At 39.1% G+C, this 24,741-nt stretch overlaps 2 protein-coding genes across 4 annotated transcripts in view; one reads left to right on the top strand and one right to left on the bottom strand.

Annotated features, from left to right (window-relative positions):
• The window catches only part of GTF2H1 (general transcription factor IIH subunit 1), a gene marked incomplete at its 5' end in the record, with an annotated part of 330,296 nt that overhangs the window by 255,940 nt on the left and 49,615 nt on the right, over positions 1–24,741 (bottom strand). The gene's annotated exons all lie outside the window — the stretch shown is intronic.
• TSG101 (tumor susceptibility 101) lies at positions 50–24,636 on the top strand. 3 transcript variants are annotated; one of them, XM_081841568.1, is made up of 10 exons: positions 64–228; positions 4,340–4,424; positions 5,118–5,183; positions 5,613–5,776; positions 6,618–6,744; positions 9,162–9,228; positions 11,338–11,435; positions 21,906–22,108; positions 23,042–23,281; positions 24,164–24,636. In XM_081841568.1, the coding sequence occupies exons 1-10, from the start codon at positions 187–189 to the stop codon at positions 24,251–24,253; spliced, it is 1,182 nt and encodes a 393-aa protein (XP_081697694.1). In that variant the 5' UTR covers positions 64–186; the 3' UTR covers positions 24,254–24,636. The 3 variants fall into 3 exon arrangements, with proteins under 3 accessions (XP_081697693.1, XP_081697692.1, XP_081697694.1); XM_081841567.1 differs by lacking the exons at positions 21,906–22,108; positions 23,042–23,281; positions 24,164–24,636 and adding an exon at positions 13,496–16,061 and having other exon boundaries at positions 50–228; XM_081841566.1 differs by lacking the exons at positions 21,906–22,108; positions 23,042–23,281; positions 24,164–24,636 and adding an exon at positions 13,493–16,061 and having other exon boundaries at positions 50–228.

The following is a 24,741-nucleotide window of genomic DNA, read 5'->3' as shown; positions in this document are numbered from 1 at the left end:
CACCTGGCCGTCGGAAGTGACGTCGCGCCGCGCCGCCGAGCGGAAACGGGTGGAAAGGAAGCACCGGAAGGGAGGCCGGGGCAGGTTTCCTCGTTCGCGCGGGGAGTCGGAGGAGCGGCAGGAGGGGCGCGGAACGACGACCACCGGCGGCCGGCAGGGCCCGCTGCCCCCGCCGCCGCCGCCGCCATGGCCGTGTCGGAGAGCCAGCTGAAGAAGATGCTTGGCAAGGTAAGGGCGAGGCCGGCCGGGGAGCCCCTCCCAGCGGGCTTCTGCCGGGGGAACAGCCTCGGGGCTTCCTCCGCGCTCGCCCACCCGGCGGGGCCCCCAGGCCGCCCCTCTCCCCTCCCCTCACGCCGCTGCCCGAGCGAAACTTCCTCCTGAGTCCTTACCTTTCCCTTCTTCCTGCTGCCAGAGGGGGGAAAACCCCCCACAAAAATATCCTAGCCAGACACGAATAAACGAGGCCGGCTTTCTGGCAGCAGGAATGGGAAGGGTCTCTAATTTCGTGGGTCGCGAGAATGATCCTCCTGGGAGTCCGCAAAGGGAAAGAGCGAGCCGAAATAGTCCCTGGTCCGTCCAGTCCAAAAAGGGATCACCCTTAGCGCCCAACGCCTTTTGCTAACGCTTTGAGGCCTCCCTAGTTATTACAGGAAAATAATGGGCGTGTTGCGATCTCTCCCAAGTTTTCAGTTGGGTGTTTTGTTTTTGTGGGTTTCCGGAGTCATTTGCTGCCCTTTGTGGCCTATTTAAAGCTAAATTCCGTTCTGAAATGAGGAACATGGGTACGACTAAGCTTTTAGTCGCTAAAGGAATCATGGAAACTAGTAAGCAAGTTCTTTAGGAGTTTTTAAAGTAAAAAAAAGAACCCCACAAATTTGATTGTGGTGTTGTTACTACTACTACTACTACTACTACATTTTAAAAATATGTATGCAACTGAGCAGAGATCATTCAGGTTGGTGAAGGAGTTGGTGATCAAGGTTGAGTATAAAGGTACTTTGGGCCCAAATTGTGAATTAACGCAAGTTGACCTAGTGTGGCATCTGTTAACAGCAGCTGGGTACAGTTTACTTGGGAGCTTTAATGACTCTAAGGTACTTAGATAGTGTTAAAACATTTAATTTTAAAACACTAAAAAGTAAGAAATTTACTATAGGGTTAAATTTACCAGGTTATAGGAATACCGGTCTGTCAGTGACAAAGAAAAGGATGCCACCCAGCAGCTTAGTTCACTAATTCCTTGTATAAGCAACATTTTTGTGCTGGGAATTTCATTTGGAGAAGGGTGTTAATGTTCTTTATTCTTCTGCTGAAATCAGTAGAACATAAAGGCTCTGAACATTGATGAAAGGTGACTAGATTCATGATAAAACCTGGATGAGAATACCAAACTGGTATCAGTATCAAACAAAAGTTCAGCTGAATTGCAGAGTTCACTGTAGGTTTGTTGTTAAATTGTTAATAAATGAAGCTGTTTGTACTGTATTTTTATTTGCTGTACTACAGTGGAATTAAGTTTATTGAAAACACAAACTCTTATTCCTTCTTTAATAATTATTAATGCATCGTACTTAAAGAATAACCTAAATAGTGAGTGCCATTTAATTTTAATTTAATCTTGATTCTTATATGTGAGTAAGCTTCATTGAATTCAGTAGTAGTAATTATTATTATTATTATTTATTATTTATACCCCGCCCATCTGACTGGGCGCTCTGGGCAGCTCCCAACAGAATATTAAACAGAGTAAAACATCAGACATTAAAAGCTTTCCTACACAGGGCTGTCTTCAGATGTCTTCTAACAATCAGATGTTTATTTCCTTGACATCTGATGGGAGGGCGTTCCACAGGGCGGGCACCACCACTGAGAAGGCTATCTGCCTGGTTTTGACTTCTGAGTAAACATATAGGAATTGAGCTGTAAGCGTGCTTAAATTTGCAGCCTTACGTCTCATGTTCAGTTGAGTTCAGTGGGACTTATTCCCAAGTAAATGTGTGTAGGACAGCAGTCTTACTCATCCAGCTGATCCTTTAGTTGGATGAAGCTAATTTAAGTAGTCAGCAGGTTTAATGTGCATATTCTCCCCTGAGTCATTTTCTGATCCATTCTATACTTAATTGGCAAGTAAGTTGCAAAACCACCTTATTACTTTGTAACAAGTTGAATGAAGAGGAGGAAGTAGAATGTAAGAATGCATCATTGCCTGATTAGACACCTGTGATTTTAACCTTTAACGTACATTTCTAACTGAGGGTGGGGACAGTATTTTGTCAGCTTTTTGTTGTTAAAGATTATGAGTAGAAATTTGCATATCATCTTTGCTTCTTAGCTAGCACTATGCTATTTTGGGCCAGATTCAACTAAATGGGTGCATTAGCGGGAGCTAGCACAAGGGCTTCCACTAGTGCAATGGGATTTTATCTCTCCTATCCTGCTGGGGGATCAGGAGAATCCCCAGAACGGGGGGGGGGGGGGAGAGATTGTTCTGTAGAAATGCTTGCACTGATGGAATGTTTGTGCTAGTGTGACACTGAATTCCTCCCTTTTTAGACTGGTTTTATCAAATTAGTGATAAACCATAGGATTGAATATTTGAACTTGTTCAAGAGCATTCTAAATGTTGAGCTAGTGTGGTGTAGAACATGGATACTATTCATAATTCTTAAAATATTAATTCTTCCATTATTCCCTTTTTTCGTGGCTGAATGTTGGTGACTGCCTGAAAGGTACAAAGTCACTAGGACATTGCTAGCTGGCTCTGCACAGCTCATTTTACTTGGCCATGTTAGCAGATCAGAGTAAATCTGTATTATAATGCATAAAGGCAGGTGGTGGCAGCAGTGCAAACTCTGGTACTGCTTTCTGAGCAGTGTGGCCACAGAAGTTGACTGCTGTTGGTCTTAAAACCAAAGGCAAGGTGGTTCTTTTAAAATGAGATTCAGAAGCAATACAAAAAACACAAGTGAATGAGAAGATTACAGATTTTATTCTCAAACAGCAAGCAATGTATACATACCAAGCAAGCACTTCAACCTGCCATTTGGAAGCCCTCAAGAAGTGGCAAAGCAACTCCCCCAGGTAGCCTCACTTTGCACAGCCCTGCAGCTGATCAGTCTGTGCAGGAGCTTCAAAGAAACTCTGCCCAAACCATAGGTAGCAGGTGTGGTTTTCCAGACTGGCTATGTGCAGATCATCCATTAGCCACCCCCTCCCAGTGCTTCACCTTCTCAAAACAATGTCCAGTGTCAAAGAAGGTTCCCAGTACTATGCTTCCAACTGATTAATGCAGCTGATTAAAGCAGACCGTTCTCAAACCATCAAAAAACTTAACAAGAGCAAGGGAGGGGCGAAGGAACAGGTCACTAATTCCTTGATACATTTTTGTCTTCTGGATGCATTTCCCATAGAAGGAGACCTTAAGACCAGGGAGTTGTGAACTGAGATTGCTCAAGTAGGTGAGCAGAGTTGATAGAGGAGCTTGAAGGGATCATTTTTTTTGCTGTCCAGTGGAGAGTGGGAGGCTACAGAGATAAGAGTGGGGCATGAGAGTGCTCTGGATCAGTTGGCACTGTGTGTGGATGGCTGAGGTAGAGAAAGATGGCTTTTGAAGAGATGTTGGACTAAATATGTGCCTCTGTCATAGAGACACAATCCTCTACTTATTTCATTGCCATCAACAATTTTAAAAATCTGTTCAGTGGTCTACATTAATTCATAAGTGTATTCATTTTCTTTGTAGAACTGTGTCAGCTTACCACAAGACAAAGAACATGTTGGACTGTGGACAGTCTCATTTCACTTGAGCATCCTAATTGTAGAATTGAGTTTGATTCACTTTGCATCATCACATACCACTTATACTTGATCCTGGCAGGTCAGGTTTACTCTATAATCTCTGGCTGTAATTCAGCAAAGTGGTTCTATATACAAAAGTAGTTACAGTGGTACCTCTGGTTGCGAACGGGATCCGTTCCAGAGGCCCATTTGCAATATGAAAGGAATGCAACCCGCAGCGGTGCGTCTTCGCACGCGTGGGTTGCGATTCGCTTCTGTGCATGTGCGTGACGTCATTTTGCGCGTCTGTGCATGCGCATGTGGATAAACCTGGAAGTAACCATTTCTGGTACTTCCGGGTTGCCATGGGACGCAACCTGAAAAAATGTTACATGAAGCAAACATAACAAGAGGTATGACTGTGTAGTATCTTACCTGCTGTGGAAGACTGTGCAGATCTTGTTCTCTAGTCACTATAGTTGTGTTGAAAGAAGTCTAAATGTTTTCAGTGGAAGTTGTCTTTAGTGGAGCTTTAAGATTTTCAAAATCTATTTCCCCCTAGTACAAGTACAGAGACTTGACTGTTCAGGAAACTGTCAGTGTTATTACCCAGTACAAAGACCTCAAGCCTGTAATGGATGGATATGGTGAGTTTTATGTTATGCTTTTCTTTTTTGTACAGTATTTTTTTGTTAGCTAGCCTGTGTCAGTTCCCTATCAGTATATCATATTTTGTGTAATAAATTTTATGACAAAGAAGAAATAAGATAAGTTAATAGACCAGGGTAGCTAACTTGGTGTTCTCCAGATCTTGTTAGACTGCAGTCAGCCTTAGCTAGCAAACCCAACAGTCAGAGAAGATTTGAATTATATTTAAGGAACATAGGGAGGACCAAAGGTTGGCCACCCCTGTACTGTGCTAATTATTTGAGACATGCTTTTTGGCAAAGTGGTAATAGGGAAACCTTTTCTTCCAAAGCCAATGATCAGGGGTGATGGGATTGTAGTCCAGCAACGTCTGAAGTACCACAGCCTCTGCCCACTTGACTTGAAAATAGTATTGCTCATTTTTAGGCTTTGCTTTGAAGGCTACAATAGCAATTTTATTTTTCATAGATGCTAGAATTGTATGGAGCAGATCTGCCTATGTCACACAATAATTTGCTCGCCATTTCTAATATTGTGTGGTGTTATTAGTTCATTTTCCTAGAAGATGCTTGCTTGTATATAGAGAAGTGTTTGAAGAAAAGTAGTCTCTGTTTTGTTAAGCGTGCATGCAACTTTTGTTATCTGACTATAAAATGAACAGGTTGCATAACACTTTTTTTTTTGCTTTTCAGTTTTTAATGATGGTTCATCAAGAGAACTGATGAGCCTCACAGGAACCATTCCTGTAAATTACAAAGGTATGTATTTGTCTTGGGTAGATTGCCAGTACATTACTTGAAAGCTTACATAATTTACTTTGATCAGCTTGGTCACTAACTTGTTCTGAATGCTTTGTTCTTAGTTTTGGACCTTTGTACAACTGTTTTGTGTTGCCACATACAGGAGATTTTCCTATTCTTTGTGCAGTGTCCAACAAAGTTTTTTCATTAGCACAATGTGTGCAATGGAATTTCCCCTTCCCTGCATGTACCCTGGGAGAGGGGCTCAAGGAGACTTCCAGAACAGTGGACTGGAGGGCAGCCTGCTTCTGTTAGTGGAGGTTAGAAGGCCTTCCATCACTACAAGGACAGCATTTGTAATCATTCCTATTTCACACCATTAAAATATATTGTCAGAAGGAGAAAATAATAATTCATTCATCTTTTTTTTTTAAATAACTTCTTCAGGTAACACATACAATATCCCAATATGTCTGTGGCTGTTGGATACATATCCATACAATCCACCAATCTGTTTTGTTAAGCCAACTAGTTCAATGACAATTAAAACTGGGAAGCACGTGGATGCAAATGGCAAGATATACCTTCCATATCTACATGAATGGAAACATGTAAGTACAATTATAAAATTCTTAACCATTAGTCCTAAATTATTTCACCATTTAAGTAGCAGTTTTGTTTAATATTCTTCTTTCTCCTTTGGTCATTTGTTGTTGTTTTTTAAAAAATTTTATTAAGGGTTTTCTTGTTTTACAGTGTGAGTGTAATGCCTCGTATTTTTTTTCTCTCCATGTAACATTTTTACAAATCTGTTTCATTTGTTGAGGCATTAGGGGAGAAGAAAAAAAAAAGAAAGGGGGTGGAGGGAGGGGAGATGGATGGGGGTAGGGTTGGGTAGCGGTGTTTCTATTATGCTTAATGTATGTAGAGTTTGGTGTCAGCGTGCTTGTGTTGTTCACTTGTGTCCCTTTGGTGGTGAGAGAGGTTGGGGTTGGCCTAGGGTGTGATTGTTTGCTTGTGATTGGCTGTGGTGATCTTTGTTCCTTTGGTCATTTGTTATAGCAGAAAGATGTGACACTGGGCAACTGGGGTCTCTATTGAGTAAAATCTTAGCACTCTTACATAGTACTAATTGTGTTACTGCTTTTGTCATATTTGATCTCCATTCATGAGACCTGCAATTGAAATGTGGCCTGCCATAAAATGTCTAATTGCTGCCGATAATTAATATGGGGTTAGGGTTCATATTCTCATCAGTACTTTCTCAGTGATATGCTACACTTTAATTTTTATCAGTTAGTCATTGAACCTGAATTGGAATATACTTGACCAAAACCTACAAATAGAGTAACCAAATGACCACCTATAACTGACAAGGTGATGGATGCATTGTCATTGCTAATCTGTGTGGGAGAAAAAAAGCAAAGAGATTTTTATATGCTTTCCCCTTAGCCACAATCAGATTTGATTGGCTTGATTCAAGTGATGATTGTGGTGTTTGGAGAAGAACCTCCAGTCTTCTCTCGGCCTACCATTTCAGCAGCCTACCCACCTTACCAGGCAACAGGACCACCAAACTGTAAGTACCTTGTACCCCATATACTTGCAAACTGCAATGAAAACAAGTAGAATAATGGCACGGTGTATTGTTGAAAGGATCTAGTTATTGTAGTATTGGTTTCTAAATATGTAGTTATGTTGTTGGTTTAAACATAAAGTATCCCTGCTGCCAATTGCCCAGGCCAGAGCACAAGTTGTATAGCCAGTATTCATTCTGTGTAATCTTTTTCAGCTACCAGCAGCTCAGAGTTTGGTTTATTTAAATGTAGAGAATTAGGCTAGATATTTTGAACATGCTGCCTAATAACTGTTTTGATTATAAATAAATTTCCATGAAAGATGTTGTTTTTTAGCACCCACACTACAAACTCAACAAGATTGTACAATTCATTTGATCCTTGATCTATTTTCAAACATTATTCATGCTAATATTTTGCCATTATCAGTACCTTTATCTTCTTATGACATTGTTTTTGAAACTTATTTATTTTATAATGCTAGCAGAGTTATATTGGCATCCTTTATACTATTTTTCTTTTAATTGCAAATCAAATTAAAAACTCACTTTGATATCTTTTATGTTCCATTGCTCTCAACTTCTGAAAAAAAGATGTTCCTACAAGTGTTAATTATTTTGCAAGAATTTACTGTGCTATTTTACAAGATGTGTAGGGCATTTATTTGAAATGTATACTTATACCAGTTTGAAAACAGGTATTATTGTAGGGAAATTCATTTTATAGAACAAAAACCTGTCATTGTTAGATGTACCAATGCTGAACACTCGAGGAAAATTAAATTTGCTTTCTTTTCTGCCATTTTAGCATTGCAAAAAGCCTTCTCATTGTACAGTACTTTTTACCACCAGAGAATATCATCTCTGCCAGTAGGTGTCAGCCAAATATAGAATAGCCAGGAGTTCAGAACTAGTAAAGCTATATATTGCCAGCTTGAAAGTAACACTAATGCTTTGACACCATCACTTTAAAAATCATAGGTAGCTGTCCTGGTCTTCAGTGGGGGTGGAGGTGTGCAAAACCACAGTTGGGAAATAGCTTCATTAGGACCCTTGGAAATGTAATATTAATAGTGAGCAAGTTTTCAGATTCTCCAGAGCTCTTCATTGCACTGCATGTAGAGTTGGTGCAGTGAGAGATATAACATAATGGAGAAAGCCCCAAAGTGCAGCCTCAATTGTCTTAAATTGGAGTGTCGGATGTGTTACTTATACTTAATGAATGCAAGGCACACATCACATCTAATTGATTTCTTCCTCGTGTCCCATCTTGGACCACTCCAGAAACTCCCCAAATTTCAAGTGATTTTTGGAAGGGGTGTAGTGAGCTGCAGCGGGAAGGAAGGGGCAAGTGGACCTTTTCCCTCACAATTCTGGAACCAACTCTATAGATCCAGCTCTTAGTATGAACATTGTAATCTTTATTATTAGATTAATTGCTTCATTTTAATAATGGCTTGTTTGTAAGGACTCCCTGGTTATATAGGACTGGATTCAATTAAAATACTAAACAATTGTACTAGCAGTAGCCAGTGGAAGGACTCCCAGTAGCACGGCGGGGTCTCCCCACACTATCCACTTTGGGAGGAAAAAAACCCAGACTGCAGGAGGAGAAGAGGGGAGATTGTTCTGTCAAGCAAGCAAAAACACTTGCACCAAGGGAACAATTGAAATAATGTGATGTTGAATTCCACCTATGGATTTGAATATGTGTAAGGAAAAAATGGGATAAATGAACGCTCTGAATTGGCTTATGCAGCAAGAGTAAAGTAACTGAAATGCATAATAAGTGCAAGCACAACAGGGAAGACTAGGAACAGGAATGGTTTCCTGGGCTGCTGTTTGCTTATTCTGAAGGTGGGGCAGGGGTCAAGAAGGCTTCTTTTTTCTTTTCTTTTCTTTTGCATTTTCTTCATGTGGGCTATTAAAAAATAACTTTTACAACTGTAGAAATTACAAATGGACTGCATCAATAGTTGTCATTCTATTAATAAAACAGTTGCTTCTGTTCCAAAAGTGGACTGAGGTTCAGTGGAGACTTGGGAAAGTGATTGTTGCCTCTTGTCTCAGCACCAACTTCCATGGTCTTCCATAGAATGCCCCTCTCCCCTTGTCCTCCAGAACAACTTTCAGGGGTCAGAAATGGCAGGAAGGAATAGGTAAACATTGCGTCTTCCTTTCCCCCCAGAAGGTTTCTGCTCACAGGAAGTCTGGATCTAACCTAGTGCGATGTATTCAACTAAGTTCTACTCAACCCATTGAAAGAAATAGACCTAAGTTCATTATTTCCATTCATTTGGTGGATCTACCTTGAGTAGAGGCAACCCAATTTTTAACTACTTATTTGTAAAGATAATTTTATATAATTGAACAACACTATCCTAAATTGTTAAAATGTTTAACATTGTTGTTGTGCACAGCTTCCTATATGCCAGGAATGCCAAGTGGAATGCCTCATTTCCCTCCTGGACCACCACCTAACCCAAGGTAAGCTATAGTTTGCTGAATCTGCTGATCCAATAGACTACACTGGCAATATTGGACAATGTGATGTTGTGCCCATTTCTGAAGTTGAGAGTGATGGACTTTAAAAGCATTAGATTTGTATTCCATTCATCTTGAGTTCAGTTTTGTCTAGGTGTTGTCAGGGTCTTTTATATGTTGTTATTTAAATACAGTCATCAAAACCCCTGGTTGCATTTAAGGCCCCTTCATTTGAGTAAAGCAATGATTAAGTGTATAGTGAGCAAAATTGGTGTCATTGTAAACCTATACTTCTAAAATGACTCACGTTCTTGCCTTTTTATAAAACTTTTCAGCTTGCTTCCTGCATTCTTAACATTATTTGGCTGCATCCTCTCCTTATGAGAGGACTTTTATATATAAAAAACCTAGGCTTCCCATGTTAAAAGAACACATGTAGGGGGGTGCACAGCTATGCATGTTTTTTTCTGTCTCTGATGTCTCTGTTCCCTCTAGCTCATCCCCCAGACCTTTGTGCACTGGGCAGAAGATCTGTTGGGAGAATGTATGTAAGTTCAGCTTCATGCACACAGGCTCCTCCACAAAATTTGCATCCACACATCCACAGGACTCCTAGTTACATGGAGGAGCCTGTGTACCTTCTGCTGAACGTGTGTAAGTTTCCCCTTCAGACTTTCTGCCCAATACGTATAAGTCTGAGGGTGGAGCCAGCAATAGACATTGTGGGCAGTGGTGATGGAGCAACTCCAAAACAGACCCAGGATTAGAACCCAACGTATTGGAGCAACTGCTGCAGCCCATGTGTTCTGGCAGGGCCCCAATGGAGCTGATGCCAGTCTTGCTATCACCCCCATTGGTGCTCTGCCTGGCATTTCCACCACCGTTGGGGTCTCTGTCCAGTGCACCAATCACTACCCTCTACCAGCAGGTGCCATTTTCATATGGGAGCCAAGCTACCACTCAAACTCCAGTCCGTGGTGGGTGGCCACCATCTCAGGACCCCCAAAATGCAGTGCTCACAAACGGGCATTGCATTTGGGGTCTCTGAGATGGCAGCCATCTTCTGCTAAAGATCGGAGCTGAGTAGTAGCCTGTTTTCCATCAAAAACACCGCTGCCATCTGCTGGATAAGCACAACCGGAGGGAGTGAGAAATGACTGGTGGCAGCAGAATTGGTGGGCAGAGTGCCCAAGGGAAGTCACATTGTTGGGCAGGGGAACTGAGAGAGGCCCAGTCTGAGAGTCTACTAAAGTCTAACACCAACCTTGATATAATACACTTCTACCTTTTGCACATGTTTTTTTAATGTATGGAGACAGAAGAGGACTGAGAACTGCTTTATTTCTACACATCGGCTCATTTTCTCCCTTTAGTTGTTGGCTAGTGTTAGTACAATGAATTAAACAGTAAGGCTTGTTCACAGTAGACACAGTTCTGAGTGTAGAAATCCCACATGTACTGTATTGTATCTCCCTTTTTCATATCCTGTGGTATTATTGTCTCTAGTTTCCTACTATTGATGGCTTATTAGTTCTGCCATCACTATATGCATTATATAACTGATTCTGAAAATGGAGTGCATGACACCAACTGAGTGGAAATAGAGGGCACTAACTTTTGAGGAAAGTAACGTAGCATGCAGAAACTCTAACATGTGTACATGCTCTGGCAGTTGGAGAAGCCTGCTCAGTCTCCCCTCTGTAAATGAAACCACCAAGGCAACATAGACCTTTTCAAATGAAAATAATGCAACAAAGTACAAACCTGTTAACTGCTAACAGAATGAACCATGAATAATTAGACTGAGTGCCTCTACCTGTCTTCAGCTTTAATCCACAAATGTGAAGAAACTTGGATCAGGGAACTTGAAATTTATTTATACGTATCTGAATAACATTGATTAAAACATTGATACCTCTGAAATCTATGGATGACAACAAATTTCTCATGGTCTTGAATATTACTCTGACCGTTTATATCTGCATCAGTGGCTCTTTTTGAAATTCTGTTTGTCTATTATAAATTGTTTAAATGTAAAAAAAATTGCTTATGAATGGAAATATTAACTAAAGAATGCATAACACTGTGTCTTTCTCCCCCTCCCCTTTCAAGTGGTTACCCAAGCTATCCTTACCCTTCCCCTAGCGGATCATTTCCACCAACAACTAGCACACAACACTACCCTTCTCAGCCTCCTGTAACTACTGTGGGTGAGTAGCTTTGAAAGTGTCTTTTTCCGAATGTAATGAGATTGCTCATTCTAAATATACACCATAAAGCAAATCCAAATACACCTATTTCTGAGATGGGCATTAAGTGCCTCGTGGCAAAAACATCAGTTACATTACACTTTAACCATGCTAGATGTTCATTTTTTTTCTCCATTGTTTGATTGATGGAACAATCATTAACTCTTTTCACTGTTCAACAAACTTCTTTTTTATTGAACTGTTTTATGTAATGAAGTTCACATGTGTTTGAAAATATTATGTTTGCAGGTCCAAGATAAATTAAAGCCCGAAGCCTCTTTTTTTTAAGCCTACATATTTATTATGTTCTTATTAACTGGGGGAATGTTCTTGTAGTCATGAACTTTTCAATGATGAGAAAGGGGTGGGTTTCATTTGATCACACCACTGAATGTACCAGGAACTTGAACAGCAGCATCATTTGGGCACAAGAATGAAGAGGCCTGTAGCCAGTGTGGAGTAACTGCAGCCAAGATGCAGTACTACAGCCTATTTACAAGCCTTTTGCTATGTCAGCCAAGGATGGAGAACAGTACCTAAGGATGATGTGAAGAAGCCTTGATTGTTGTCGAGTCAGCACTGAAAATACAGTTGAGTTCCGTGCTTAACTGGAAGTGAACCAAGCTATCCTTGACTCCATCGTGTTTTCCATTACACTCCCAAACTGCAATTTTTTCCCACTCTTTTTGTGTGTGATGCAAGTGTAGAAGTGCCGTTCATGAAGTAGCCCAGCTACCATCACCAGATCTTCATCTTGTAAAGTTTGTTGATCTGTAAGCTAAAGGTGCCAATCAACAGCTTTCTTCTGTTTCACATTCAGTGTAATTCTTGGGTGCTGAAATGCTTGCTCACCTGTTTTACTGCTTAGCCCAGAACTACCAGGCCTGTTCAGGAGAATCTGAACGTATTGTTGCCTCTAGTGATAAGCAAAAACTTGAAACCCTCAAAAGAGTATAATTTAGAAAGCACATTATTATTTAGCACAAAGACTGCAAGATCCCTGGCCACATCATCATCCACTATTTTCTTGTCCAATGTCACATATAATATATTTGAACTCCAAAAATTATCATCACTTTTGTTGAGCTATTACTATTATCGTTATTGTTATTTTACAGGTCTATGGACTGCTTCAGAGCCATATGCTATTGAAGCTATGTACAATAAGATCAAATACAAAAAGATGCAAACTCTAAAAACAATAAAACCATTTTTACAATTATAAAATTGACTGGATTACATGTCAGGAAAAGACTTCATAAACAAAAACAAGTTGAAAATTGCAGGGAAAATGTAAAACTGATAATTTTCTGTAGTTTAATACTGGAGGTCTACATTGTTTAGAAGAGATCAAATTACTATTCTTTCAGGGCAGTAATAGAAAATCTATCCCTAGTGCAAGCTTTCTAGCGTTTTGTTCAGAAAATGAATTTTTAGAAATGGAGATGTGATGTGGCAACAAAAATTAATCCTGTCAGGCAAAGCGTGGAAATGGTTACATAAATTTCTACATAAGATTTAATAGAGAAGTATAACTCTGCTCCCTGGGCTTTCTTAAAAGTCGAAGCTTTCTCTTCTTGGTCTGCTTGAAAGGTATGGACTTCTGCTCCTGACCTTTTGTTAATTTTGGAAAAAAATCTGGAAGAACTTCATTCTGAGTAGAGCACATCTATCAAACCTATATACTTTATCAAGATCTAAATGGTTTGTTAGCAACTTTATTTAGAAAAGATATTTTCACTTGCTCTTGTAAGATTGATCAAAAGGGTACATGAGCATGCATTCTTTTCCATTGATCTTATAACTTGCATACAGGCATTTTTACCTGTAAACTTTACACACCAATCTTCAAATAAAGAGTTGACTTTGTGGATTATTATGCCATGTATTTTAAGATAGAGGTGTCTCATGTTTTGATTTTTACATGGAATAATTCAGACAACACTGAATAAAGTTTTCAGGAGGTGCTTGGGCCACAAAATTTATGAAGCATTAATGTATGTTTGTTCTCTTAATAGCAGATGGCAGAAGAAAGCAGAAACAGGTATGGATATGTGGTCATTCTTACGTTTTCTGGGCAGAAAAAAGAGCACTTGAAAGAAGCTTTGGCCCACAGTTGGGCATTCGACTGGAGGATGCCAAACTACATTGGCTAGGAAAGAGTGGTATGACGTGGGATCAGTTGATACCCAGCCTATTGCGCACACGGCGGCGTCTAACAGATCCTGATATATTGGTGGTCCATCTAGGAGGAAATGACCTTGGGACATACGCAGATTATGATATCATAAGACAAATGAAGAAAGATATAATACATATTAAGATAACATTCAAGAACAGCATCCTTGTCTGGTCTAATATTGTACCCCGCAAAGCATGGAGCCAAGATATGTCCCATGAATTTATGGAGAAAAGCAGGAAGAGAGTAAATCGGGAAATCGGCAGTTTTATGGAACGTATTGGAGGGATTATAATCAAACACGATTCACTTGTCCCAGAATCTCCAGGATTGTTCCATCTAGATGGTGTTCTCTTGTCTGAAAGTGGCACAGATGTCTTCAACCTGGATTTATTAAGTGTTTTGGAGACTTTGATCTAACTGTTTCTTTGGAGAAGGAATAATAGATTTCAGTTTAAGCAAGTAGGGAAGGTCTCTACAGACAGATTATTAGAAGGTTGTGAACGGTGGTAATTTGAATTTTCAGGCAGTGGAATTGCACTGTTAATATGGTGGTGGGTATTAATTTAGTAATGTAATTGCTAGTGGCATTGTTCTGCAACCACTGCAGTAAGACATTTGCCGATATATTTAACTGTTTTTTAAAATTCTGTTTACTTCCCCACCCCACTGAATTCAGTTTGCTTCTTCAGTGTGCTTAGAGACACTGCCGAGCAGTTTAGTTTCCCTGATTGAGATTCCCATCCGAAAAATGCTCAGTGAATAGCACGAGGTGATAGCTACCTAAAATATGGGTGCAGTAATAGCTTACAAAGCTATTTTATGTGGGTAGATCAGAAAAAACATCATAAAAAATATGTAACTTTGGAAAAGGTGAGTCTGACTAGAGCAGGAAAACAAACTGAAGCATTAGGGCTTCATTATACATGCACTCACATATTACTCTAGTTATATGTTAATCACTTATGCTTCATGAGTGTTTATTAACATATGGCAGGCTCAGAGGTAAAATTCTTAATAAACCATAGTTCATTAAGCAAGAATAAGCATCAAGCTTATTCCTGCCTCCCCATGTGTGCCAGGTTCAGCCCAAGCTGCTTTTAAGTCACTTTCCTCTGAAATGGGGAATTGAGGTTTAATACAAGTTTGCAAATCAGATTTCAGATGCTGGTTAGTAAATCAACATTAAACCAGTGCTCCCAATTTCAGACATAATGGGAAACTGAGTTAAAGAGCCTGGGCTCAAAGTACTAAAACCAGCATAAACACCAGATACTTGCACCAGATGCTCCTTCATGGCTTATTCAACCAGGAATGTCACATCCAAAATCCTATATAAGTTTTAGACGCTGAAAGTTTTAAATGTTACTCTGCAAGACATTCATTGCAAAAGATCATGACTGCTCAGAGCTATTATGGCACTTGTTAAAACTGTGTGAAGGTACATATTCTGGTTACCTTGAAGCTTGTTGAACTGTCTGAAAGTGACTGTATGACAGTTTTGCCATGTTTTGCTTTGGCATTACTGTGTCACCTTTCCTGGAAAAAAGGCAGATCATCTGCATCAGAATTTGCTTTTAAAATATAATCTAATAGAACAACCATTTTTCACAATCACCGTTAGTATTTACTAGGAAACAAATTACAGGGCAGCATATGCTTTTTTTATTTTAAAAGAAGCCTGCCGTGAACTTGATTATTCTTAAGGAGAGTTGGTTGTGATTGAAGCCACATGAGACAATATCCTTCAGTGTTTCGGTAGCACATATTATGTAAATTGCTTTTATGATGTAATGTGCCTTTCACAAACAAGAGAGAGCTTAACTTCAGTGGCTTACTTCACCTTCCCAGCTTCTCTGAAATCAGGTCAATATCCAGACGAATTCTGGATTTGTTGGTATTGTGGTTTTAAATGGTCAGTACTTCCAAATATGATATCAATCTTGTAGGTTGATGTTGGAAGCTAAAATGTAGCACAAATGTGATTCTGGAATGCAAGGGCAACAGGAATAGAATGTAGCAGACTAGAATTGAACTTTACTGCAGTTTAAGATGAATGCTTGGATTACATTTATATTTTTTTACATAACCTCTCTTTGCATAGCACTCTGGAAATTTCCCACTAGATTGGGGAAGAACTATATAGCCTTTGGGAGGGACAGGAGCAGAATTCTACATGTTTGTAGTGCGGTCCAGCTCATTCCCTTAAGGACATGGCAGGCGCTTACTGGTGCTTACAACTGACTATAGCCTTCATTTTGAATACTTGCTTGTAGTAGGGACGTTAAGTTCCAGTATGGATCTGGGCCTATCTTTTCTACCTTTTTGATGTTGGGCAATGCTGTTTGATCCATCTAATTTGTATAACTTGGAGATTTTGTGTTCTAACAATAAAATACTAGTATTTATTTCTTAGTCCTTACATTCTTTGTTAGTGAACACTTAGTACTGAATGATGTGAATTATTTTTATAAAGACGATTGAGGAAAGATGTTCTTTGGGTTGCTAATTGTACTTGTTGAAACACTTCTTGATTCAGTCAAACATCACCAGAAATGGTGATACTTTCCTCATCTATATTTAGGTTGTATAAAAATAGTGTGTTTAAGTAAGCTACTACTAGTCATAATTTTATTAAAGCAAAACTTTCAAGAGCTGTTGCTACCAGTAATTGGTGACCATTATCAGCATGAGATAAAAGTAAAGCTTTGGATCCAGACTTTGTCTTACATAAGTTGAAAGGACTTCTACTTGCACAAGGCAGCTTACCGATCTCCCCCTTCAACTGCATTTCCTCACCACCCATCCCATACTGTTCTTGAGGTTCCCTCTACTCTCAAGGGTGGTTTTTTGGGAGAATGCAAGGGAAAGCTTTCAGGCAAAACAGTGTTGCTTTTTGGATCCATGGTATTCATTTTGTTGGGGCTGTTAAAATTCAGTTATCACTGCTGTTGAGTACTATATATGGTTTACTTATGGTTGGTATTAAGTATTTCAAGTATGTTGCATGTTTATGAATGAGCAACAAATATTATGTTTGCTTTTATATTTTCATGTTAGCTCACAGCGTTTCCCTTGCTCGCACATCTGTACGAACAAGGTGGCCTTTCAGAAATCTTTGTTCTTGTTGGAATACTCCAGTTTCTTGGGGAACTGGAATATAGCAGTGAGCAGAGCAACATCTTCCACGGGGTCTCTTTGATTTGCAGACTTAATTAAGCTTTGGGGGGTAAGTAGCAGTTATATAATTAGAATGGAATCCCCTAAAAAGACTAGTAGAGGTGGATATCAGGGTTCATTCTTCTAAGATTTCTTTCCGTAGATATATTAACATTCAGGTGTTCAGAGCTCACTTATGTTATCATGGAGAAGGATCCCAATGCACAAGTGAAAACCACTTCCACTGGGCAAGAGGTAGAATTTCCTTCTGCTGGAAATTCCTTGCAGCTCATGGGGGCCATTATGGAGGGCTCTCCAACCTTGGATGTTGTGCCACTAGAAGCAGGGTCTGAGAAAGAAGAGACCATAGCTCAATGAGCAGATATTTTGTCTGCTGAAGATGTGTCAGGTTAAATTCCTGGCATTGCCTGGTAAAAGGTTCAGTGGAGAATTGACCCCAGGCTGATATCAATGATATCTTTCCTTTCAATTTTTATTCTCAGAGAATGCTTTTTTTGCTCAAGAATATAAGCTGCATATTAAGGGTTTATGGCGGTGTTAATCTTAAGGTACTTAATTTGTGGGGTGGGGGTGGAGGTTACTACCTTATCTGAAGAAATGTCTTACCTAAAGTTCAACTAAACAGAGGCCTAGTAAGGCAGTATTTTCTGGAAGTCATTCAAACTGGTTATAGGACCCCCAGCTGATGGACTTCCACAATGTATTAATCCTTTTAAATGGACTGTCTACTCTGGCAGTTCTGATACAGCTAAAGCAATTTAGTCTGTTTAATCTTGCACTTCCATCTTTCAGTATTAATATTTTGTTTGACATCATACCCCTCCTGAAAAGTCAACTGAAAAGATAATTAAAATTCTTTTCTAGTTAATAATTGAGGAATACACCATTATTACTTCGTTTATGCTACATTTCACATTGTCCTCGTGGTGGTGATATATAGTCATCATTATTAAATTAAATTAAATTAAACATCATCTTCTTCCATTGCCAAGTTGATATTTGGCTGTTTCTTTTCTGTCTGAGTCAACTGCTAGTCTGCAGTACTGTAAGGTCAGTACCATAAGGTCAGCTCTGAAACTAGACTCTGTATAGCAAAGGTTAAATGTCTGAGTTTTCCCTTGGACGTATGGCTGCATGCCAGTAACTCTTCTCTAAGGGTGGCTAATTATGGAAGTGATTGAAAATGTTAAGGGTTCATGTTCTTGAAGGTGCTCTTTAAATCAAGTGCTCCTGGTATGAATTGGTATATGGTGGTAGCCTGTCTTATTCTCTGTACATCTAAAACCATATATTTGTACATGCAGACTTATTTCTCTGACTTTATTTAAGCTCTAGACAAAAGCTTCATAAGTAAACAGCTTTGACTAAAAAGTTGTAACTGGTTCTAAGATATATTTATATGATATATGCTTATGGTGGAAAGAAACCTGGGGCAGAGAGAGATGGAAATATGGGTCTAGCACTTGAATAGGATTTTGTTTTGCTGGCTTTTTCAAGATCATTTTCTGGATGACCATATAGGCTGATAATCCTAAATTAGCATTGAGTAGACCCACTGAAATAAGTGGGCTTAAGTCCATTGATCTAAATGGGTCTACTTCTGAATGAGTAACTTACTCAGTTGAGCCAAGTGATTTGTTTGTTTTGTTCAGGTTTTTCTTTTTTGAGGTTTTCTCTCTCTCTCTCTCTCTCTCTTTTTTTTTTTTTTTTTTTTTTTGCTGTTGCCCAATTTTAATACAGTTTCTGAAGCAGGGGATTAGCAAAATAAGGTTAAGTTACTTTTTGAAACTGCCTTCATGATTTTCTTACTCTGAATAATTCGTTTTAAACAGGACAAGTCTAGACAGTAGTAGAAGAAGATAAAACTTGGTACGGAAAACACAGAAATGGATAGTTTCAGAACAGAACCTTCATTTATTTTGTTGAAACTGTTATCTAGATCATTCAGAAGAAAACGATGCAACATGTTGCAATTTAGGACCAATTTCTGCAGTAAACTCTTGCGTGCAGCTGTCTTCAGGTACAGGAATATGCAACACAGGGTGAATGGGAAAGACACTTAAGAGAACCTCTTTAGTGATTTGACATGGTACTTCAAATTCAACCAAAAGTTGCCTTTGCTGTTATTATTAGGAGCAAGTGTAAGTGTTTTTACTTGATGGATAAGGGGGCAAAATATGAAAAGTAGTCTTCAGGCACTTGGTGCTGTATAGCTCCCAAATAATACAAATCACCTGTCAAAAGCTTTTATTATCACTATGTTATGGAAATGGGCTCTACACATTTTCATCTGCCCAATCTACCAGGCTTCCTTGGAATTTGGCAATGCAGACAATCACATGCTGACATCACTGCAAACCTACCTTAAGTCTGCCAGAATACTTGTTTTCATTTGTCCTGCCAGATAGCTAGTCTGGTCTTAATCTTTTAAAGGCAAACTTTGATGAATTTTTAAATCAGTTGAGAGGGATTAGAGGGTTACATCTTTTGATGTACATAAACATATTTGCTTAGATCACTTAAGTTACACTCCTATGTTTGTCTACTTAAAACATCTGAATGTTTGCAGTTCACTCAAATCATCTCAGATTATATTATAGAACGTCTACTACATACTGTTTTGCCTTGGGTCTTTTCAGTAGTTGGGACAGCACTTGATGACACAACACATTCCATGGTGCCCCTCTAAAGCTAAAAGAATATCAAACAATATCCTGGCTTCCATTTCTGTTTTAGCTTGAATTATACTTGTTTTCTTGTTGCACAAGTATTTGAATAAATGTTTTAACAACAAGCTATGTTTTTATATTTAATGAGAATATGGCTTGTTTTAAAAGCAACACAACAACAATTTGTTCTAAGGATGTTGGCTCTGGCCTTTGCTTATTTCTTAGCTGTCATTTTGGAACCTGCGGGAATTTGTTAACATGAGTTTTGATGTCTTTATTTGGGCTTGCCTTACAAATTGTGTGCATCTAGCAGCATGTATCAGCGTAACTGTATGCCTGTTCATTCTTCAGAAATATGCATATAATTCAAGTTGAAACTGTTAAAAGTTAAATACCAGTAATTATGTAAAGGTGGGAAGCATTTTTGGAGGTATTGGTATGTGGAGATTTTCCAGGATGTTTTGGGGCCCCATGTCCCATAAGAATGTCTTATTAAAATCTGTATTATTATTATTATACTTTTAATATAATATAAAATTAATAATGCCAATGTTTGGAGAGGTGTTTTTGTTTTGTTTTGGGGATAAAAGCTTCATGGGGGGAACTCAGATGGTACGCAAATGTTTAGAATCAGCAATGTGCAGAACTCTGAGCTGTAATAATGTTTTGTGTTCAAATAATTTTTGGTTTAAATTGCTCAACATTTGTTATGCAGAAGGGTTTATTCATCTGACACCAGTTTTCAGTGTTCCTTACATATGATACCACGCCTATCCATACTCAAGAGAAGAGCAGAAAGACTTTAGGGAGCAATGATCAACATAACGGACATTAGCGTCAGACTTTGAACTTTGTTGGACATGAACCCAAGACAAGAATGGAAATGAGAGCAAATAAAAATAATCTGGTGTTCACTGAAATTGGTAATTGGACTTTAAAAGCATTGAAGAAATGAAATTGTGATACTCATCCGTCATTAATTATTTTCTGAAGATAAGAAGCTTATAGCCATTTAACGAAAAGAAAATGAAAGCAGGAAGAATGAAATACAAATACTGAAAATGAATTAACAATGTATCCTCATAAAGTGAAATCCCAAGTCTGGAGTCGGAAATTCCAATCAGAGACTGTGATTCCATAAAGTTGTTTTGGCGTGAAGATCCCCCAGTGTGAATGAAGCAGCGGCAAGACAGAGCAGATTCAGAAAGGACAGCATGAACAGACATTTTCCGTACTTTGCTTACTTTTGCTGAGTGGACAAAATTGCTGCAGGTGGGCTGGTCAGGAAACTGCTGGGATGGACCCATACCATACTTTCTACATACTAAGTGCTATTTGGGGCAGTGGGAACACCTCAGAAGCAAAAAGAATGGACTGATAATTGTGAAAGAGACTGTAAGAAGAAGAGTTTTAATGTTAAGAGAACACATGGATGGCGGCAAATTCAAGCTGCATATGAAACCTGTGGGGCTCTTTGAGTTGGTGTGTTAAGGTAAAATACAATTTTTATACTAGAGTGCTGTTGCTAATTCTTGCTAGGTTTGATATAATTGTGATGTTTGGAACCTACAGTTTATTGAATACTTTCTTAAAATATATTTGTAGATTAGTAACGGTAGTGATTAAGACAGGGCATTCATTTTTATAAAATTTCAAGTCCTCAATGTAAGGAAACTCTTCAGACAGTGTTGTCTGTGAGGAGACAAGTGAAAAACTTGTAGATTTGAATGTGCAATGTGAATTTGTGGATGTGAGTGTTTGGAAGGAAAGGTTTTAATAAGGAAAGACCATCTTGTGCATGGCAAACATTTGGGGTTTCACGTGAACTTGGTGATAAAAAAATGACTGTAGATATTTTATATGATGGTTGATGCAAAAGCATAAGAAATATTTGTATAAAAAATAAACTAGTGTTTCATTGTTTGTAGCTCAACTCAGTGCTCCTCAAGCAGTAACCAGAGCTAGTAATCTGACAGAAGCATTCTGTGTTTTCATTAAAACATTTTGAATTTGGGGGTGTATCTAAAGTAAAGTTTGAGTGGCTGAGAGCTAAACCTGTGTTCAAGGACGATGTTTTTTCATTGTGATAGTTAGCTAATGTGTTAGTTAGCTAACACTTGAAAGCTCTATGGTTGCTTTTAAAATATTTGCTGGTTCAAGTTCACAGTTGCACTCTGTGAGAAGATGGGCAGAACCTCCTTAAGTTGGGAAAGTACAATAGATTATTAAGCAACTTAGAAGTTCATGGGTACACCTTTTGGAATGTTATGTCTGAAAATTAATCTGTTTTAACATACTCTAGGTTTTTTAGCCTCAAATACCTTTGCCAAACAGATTGTCATGACCTACAAATCTCCTCAGAAGTAGAAGGGGTTGATTCTGTGACTGAATCTTATTGTACAGGTCCCAGCAGAGATGGCACCATTAGCGAAGATACCATTCGAGCTTCGCTTATTTCAGCAGTCAGTGATAAGTTGAGATGGAGAATGAAAGAAGAAATGGACCGTGCCCAGGCAGAGCTCAATGCCTTGAAGCGCACAGAGGAAGACTTGAAAAAAGGTCACCAAAAGCTTGAAGAGATGGTAACTCGCCTAGACCAGGAAGTGGTAAGCAAACGAAAAGGCTTGCCATATACCTTGTTTTTTTTTTCTTTTAAGCAATTAAAAGCATTGGGCTCATGACTTCCCATGTCTTTTCAAACAACAACGAAGCCTTTTTCGTTGCTCAAAGCAGCTGGAACATTTCCTTCCTTGCAGTAGATTCTGTTGCCTGTAGCTCTTGGCATCCATTGTGTGGTAGGTAAGTCAGTTATAGGAAATGAAAAATGTAGCCCTTTTCTTTCTAGCCATCTATTCCTCACCACTGATTCATTATTTGCAGGTGAGGACAGTGGTCTTAAAACTGCAGAGACATTACAATTATTTGTCCTGTGTCTATGGTTATTTACAAGGTCGATAGCACAGTAATGGTGAAATTTTGAGAACATCCAAATAAGCAGTTAAATTCTGTTCTCATACATAAATACTCTTAAAGTCTTACGGAGCAATCCTACTGAGGCAAAGAAACTGCCACACCCAAAGTCCTGCCGGCCTTATGCTGGCAGGGCAAAAGGTGGTGTTGTAGCACCCATCCTGGTTTTTTTCCTTTTACAACTACCCTGTCCTTTGCCCACTCTGCCTACCGCCACGTTTTCCCGTCTAGTGCCAAAAGGACGGGAAACTGAGTACACCAGCTTCAGGACCATGTACTCCCCCCCCCCCCCGTTCCAGAGGTATGTTATGGGAACAGGAGAGTTTGGGATTCAGTGGGTCCCAAATTTCCCCAGGCAGAAACCTCTTTTGCCATTATTGCCCTCAGAGCAGTGTGTGTGGGGGGGTAATTTCTTCACATGCCGTGGGAGGGGTTTGAGGGCAGGAGGGAAACCTCTTTCCTGTGGTACCTGGGACTCCCTTCCATGGACTTTAAAAGGGAATTTAGGGTGTTGATTAAATAGGTATCACGGCATCTTAAAACAAACCTTTTTATTATTATTATTTTAGGCTGAAGTTGACAAGAACATTGACCTCCTGAAAAAGAAAGATGAAGAGCTGAGTTCTGCCTTGGAAAAAATGGAGAGTCAGTCAGAAAATAATGACATAGACGAAGTTATTGTTCCTACAGCGCCACTTTACAAACAAATTCTGAACTTGTATGCTGAGGAAAATGCCATTGAAGATACCATCTTTTACCTGGGTGAAGCATTGAGACGTGGAGTTATTGATCTTGATATCTTTCTAAAGGTAGGTTTGAGTAAATATTCAAAGGTACGTTCATGTACAGTTTTTCTGGTCCACTGAAACCAATAGTTGTGTTCCTAGTTCTTAACTCTAATGCCTCTTCAAATGTAGGGAAGAGGGGAGGGTTTTTCAAGTGCATTGGATGGTACCAGAGTGTTGTTATCTCTCTCACACATCATCAAAACTGTAGTTTAGAACCTTACACACCGGACAGCCAGGAAGATATAAGCCTGTAGAACAGAATAACTTGTCTTCCCATGATGAGTTGGACCACTGTGTATATATTCTTGTTGTAACAGGTCTGAGTGAGGCATTTAATGCACTGTCTGGTCAGGTTTTGTGGGATCAGTTTCAGCTTTTGGGTCTTGAGGATGTGCTTGTAGCTGTATGGCCAGTATGGCCAACCAAATGCCCTCTTTACCTTTTCCCATTTTTGCTGATTCAAGTTTTTGTGTGGGTGACTGCACGTGTCTAGTAAACGGTTTCTGAAGCTTTGGTCTTCAGCTGTTGTTGGACTACAATTCCCATCATCCCTAGCTAGCAGTACCAGTTATCAGGGATTATGGGATTTGTAGTCCAACAACAGCTGGGGACCCAAGTTGGAGAAACACTGGTATATGTTACATGCACCATTACACAAAGTTATTTTATAAGAATCTAAAAATGTCAAAATTTACACCATTGAAATTATTGGGACATTACAGTCAAAGAGAAAATGCCAATAAAAATGGTATCTTACTTTTCAAGTTGTCTTTAAATTCAAAATCTGGACCTAAATATTCCTTTATTACAAAGATGTCCCATTGAAGTTGATCAAATTAAAATGTTATAACTTCTGTCGGATCATGCTCAGATGATTTACCCTGGCCTGTTTTTTCTTTTCAGCACGTCCGCCTCTTGTCTCGCAAGCAGTTTCAGCTGCGGGCACTCATGCAGAAAGCAAGAAAAACTGCAGGACTCAGTGATCTCTACTGACCCATGGCTTAGGGAAGAGTGGTGTAGTCCAAGTGGTCATATCCTCATTTATTTTTTCCTTTTAATCAGTAAGTGGCCAGAATAAGTTATTGCATCATTCAACTTGTAAAATATTTTGAATGGATAATATATTTTCTTTTTTTCTTTTTTGGTAAGGACTAGCTTTATTAATGCACTTTCTAATCTCTGTAAACCTTTTGCATTTGTGGGCTGATGGCTAAATAAAATTTGTTGTGTTAACACTTTTTTGGGGGTGCTACAGACATTTCTGTAACGAATGCCACTGCTGTAGTCTCAAGTTTGTCTAATGTAGAATGTAGCTGGAAACTTCATACGTGTACTTTCAAGATTAATTTATAATAAAAGTGTAGAAGTTAGTAGCAGGTTGGGATAAAATGTGTGTTTGTTTTCTAGTCTCATCCTCTGCATACTTACACAGAAGAAATAAGGCCCATTTTGTTCAGGGGGACTATGTATGCTTAGAATTG

The sequence above is a fragment of the Podarcis erhardii genome (assembly GCF_964252035.2).
Source record: "Podarcis erhardii genome assembly, chromosome: 1".
Classification (NCBI taxonomy): domain Eukaryota; kingdom Metazoa; phylum Chordata; class Lepidosauria; order Squamata; family Lacertidae; genus Podarcis; species Podarcis erhardii.
Note: the sequence above shows the minus strand (reverse complement) of the source record. Positions and strands in the feature narration are given on the sequence as shown.

What these genes read in the sequence shown, in the direction of transcription:
- TSG101 (XM_081841566.1), top strand. Translation starts at nt 187, where the DNA reads ATGGCCGTGTCGGAGAGCCAGCTGAAGAAGATGCTTGGCAAG. An exon ending in TGAAGAAGATGCTTGGCAAG is followed by an intron (nt 229 to 4,339) that starts GTAAGGGCGAGG and finishes ATTTCCCCCTAG; the next exon opens with TACAAGTACAGAGACTTGAC. An exon ending in CATTCCTGTAAATTACAAAG is followed by an intron (nt 5,184 to 5,612) that starts GTATGTATTTGT and finishes TAACTTCTTCAG; the next exon opens with GTAACACATACAATATCCCA.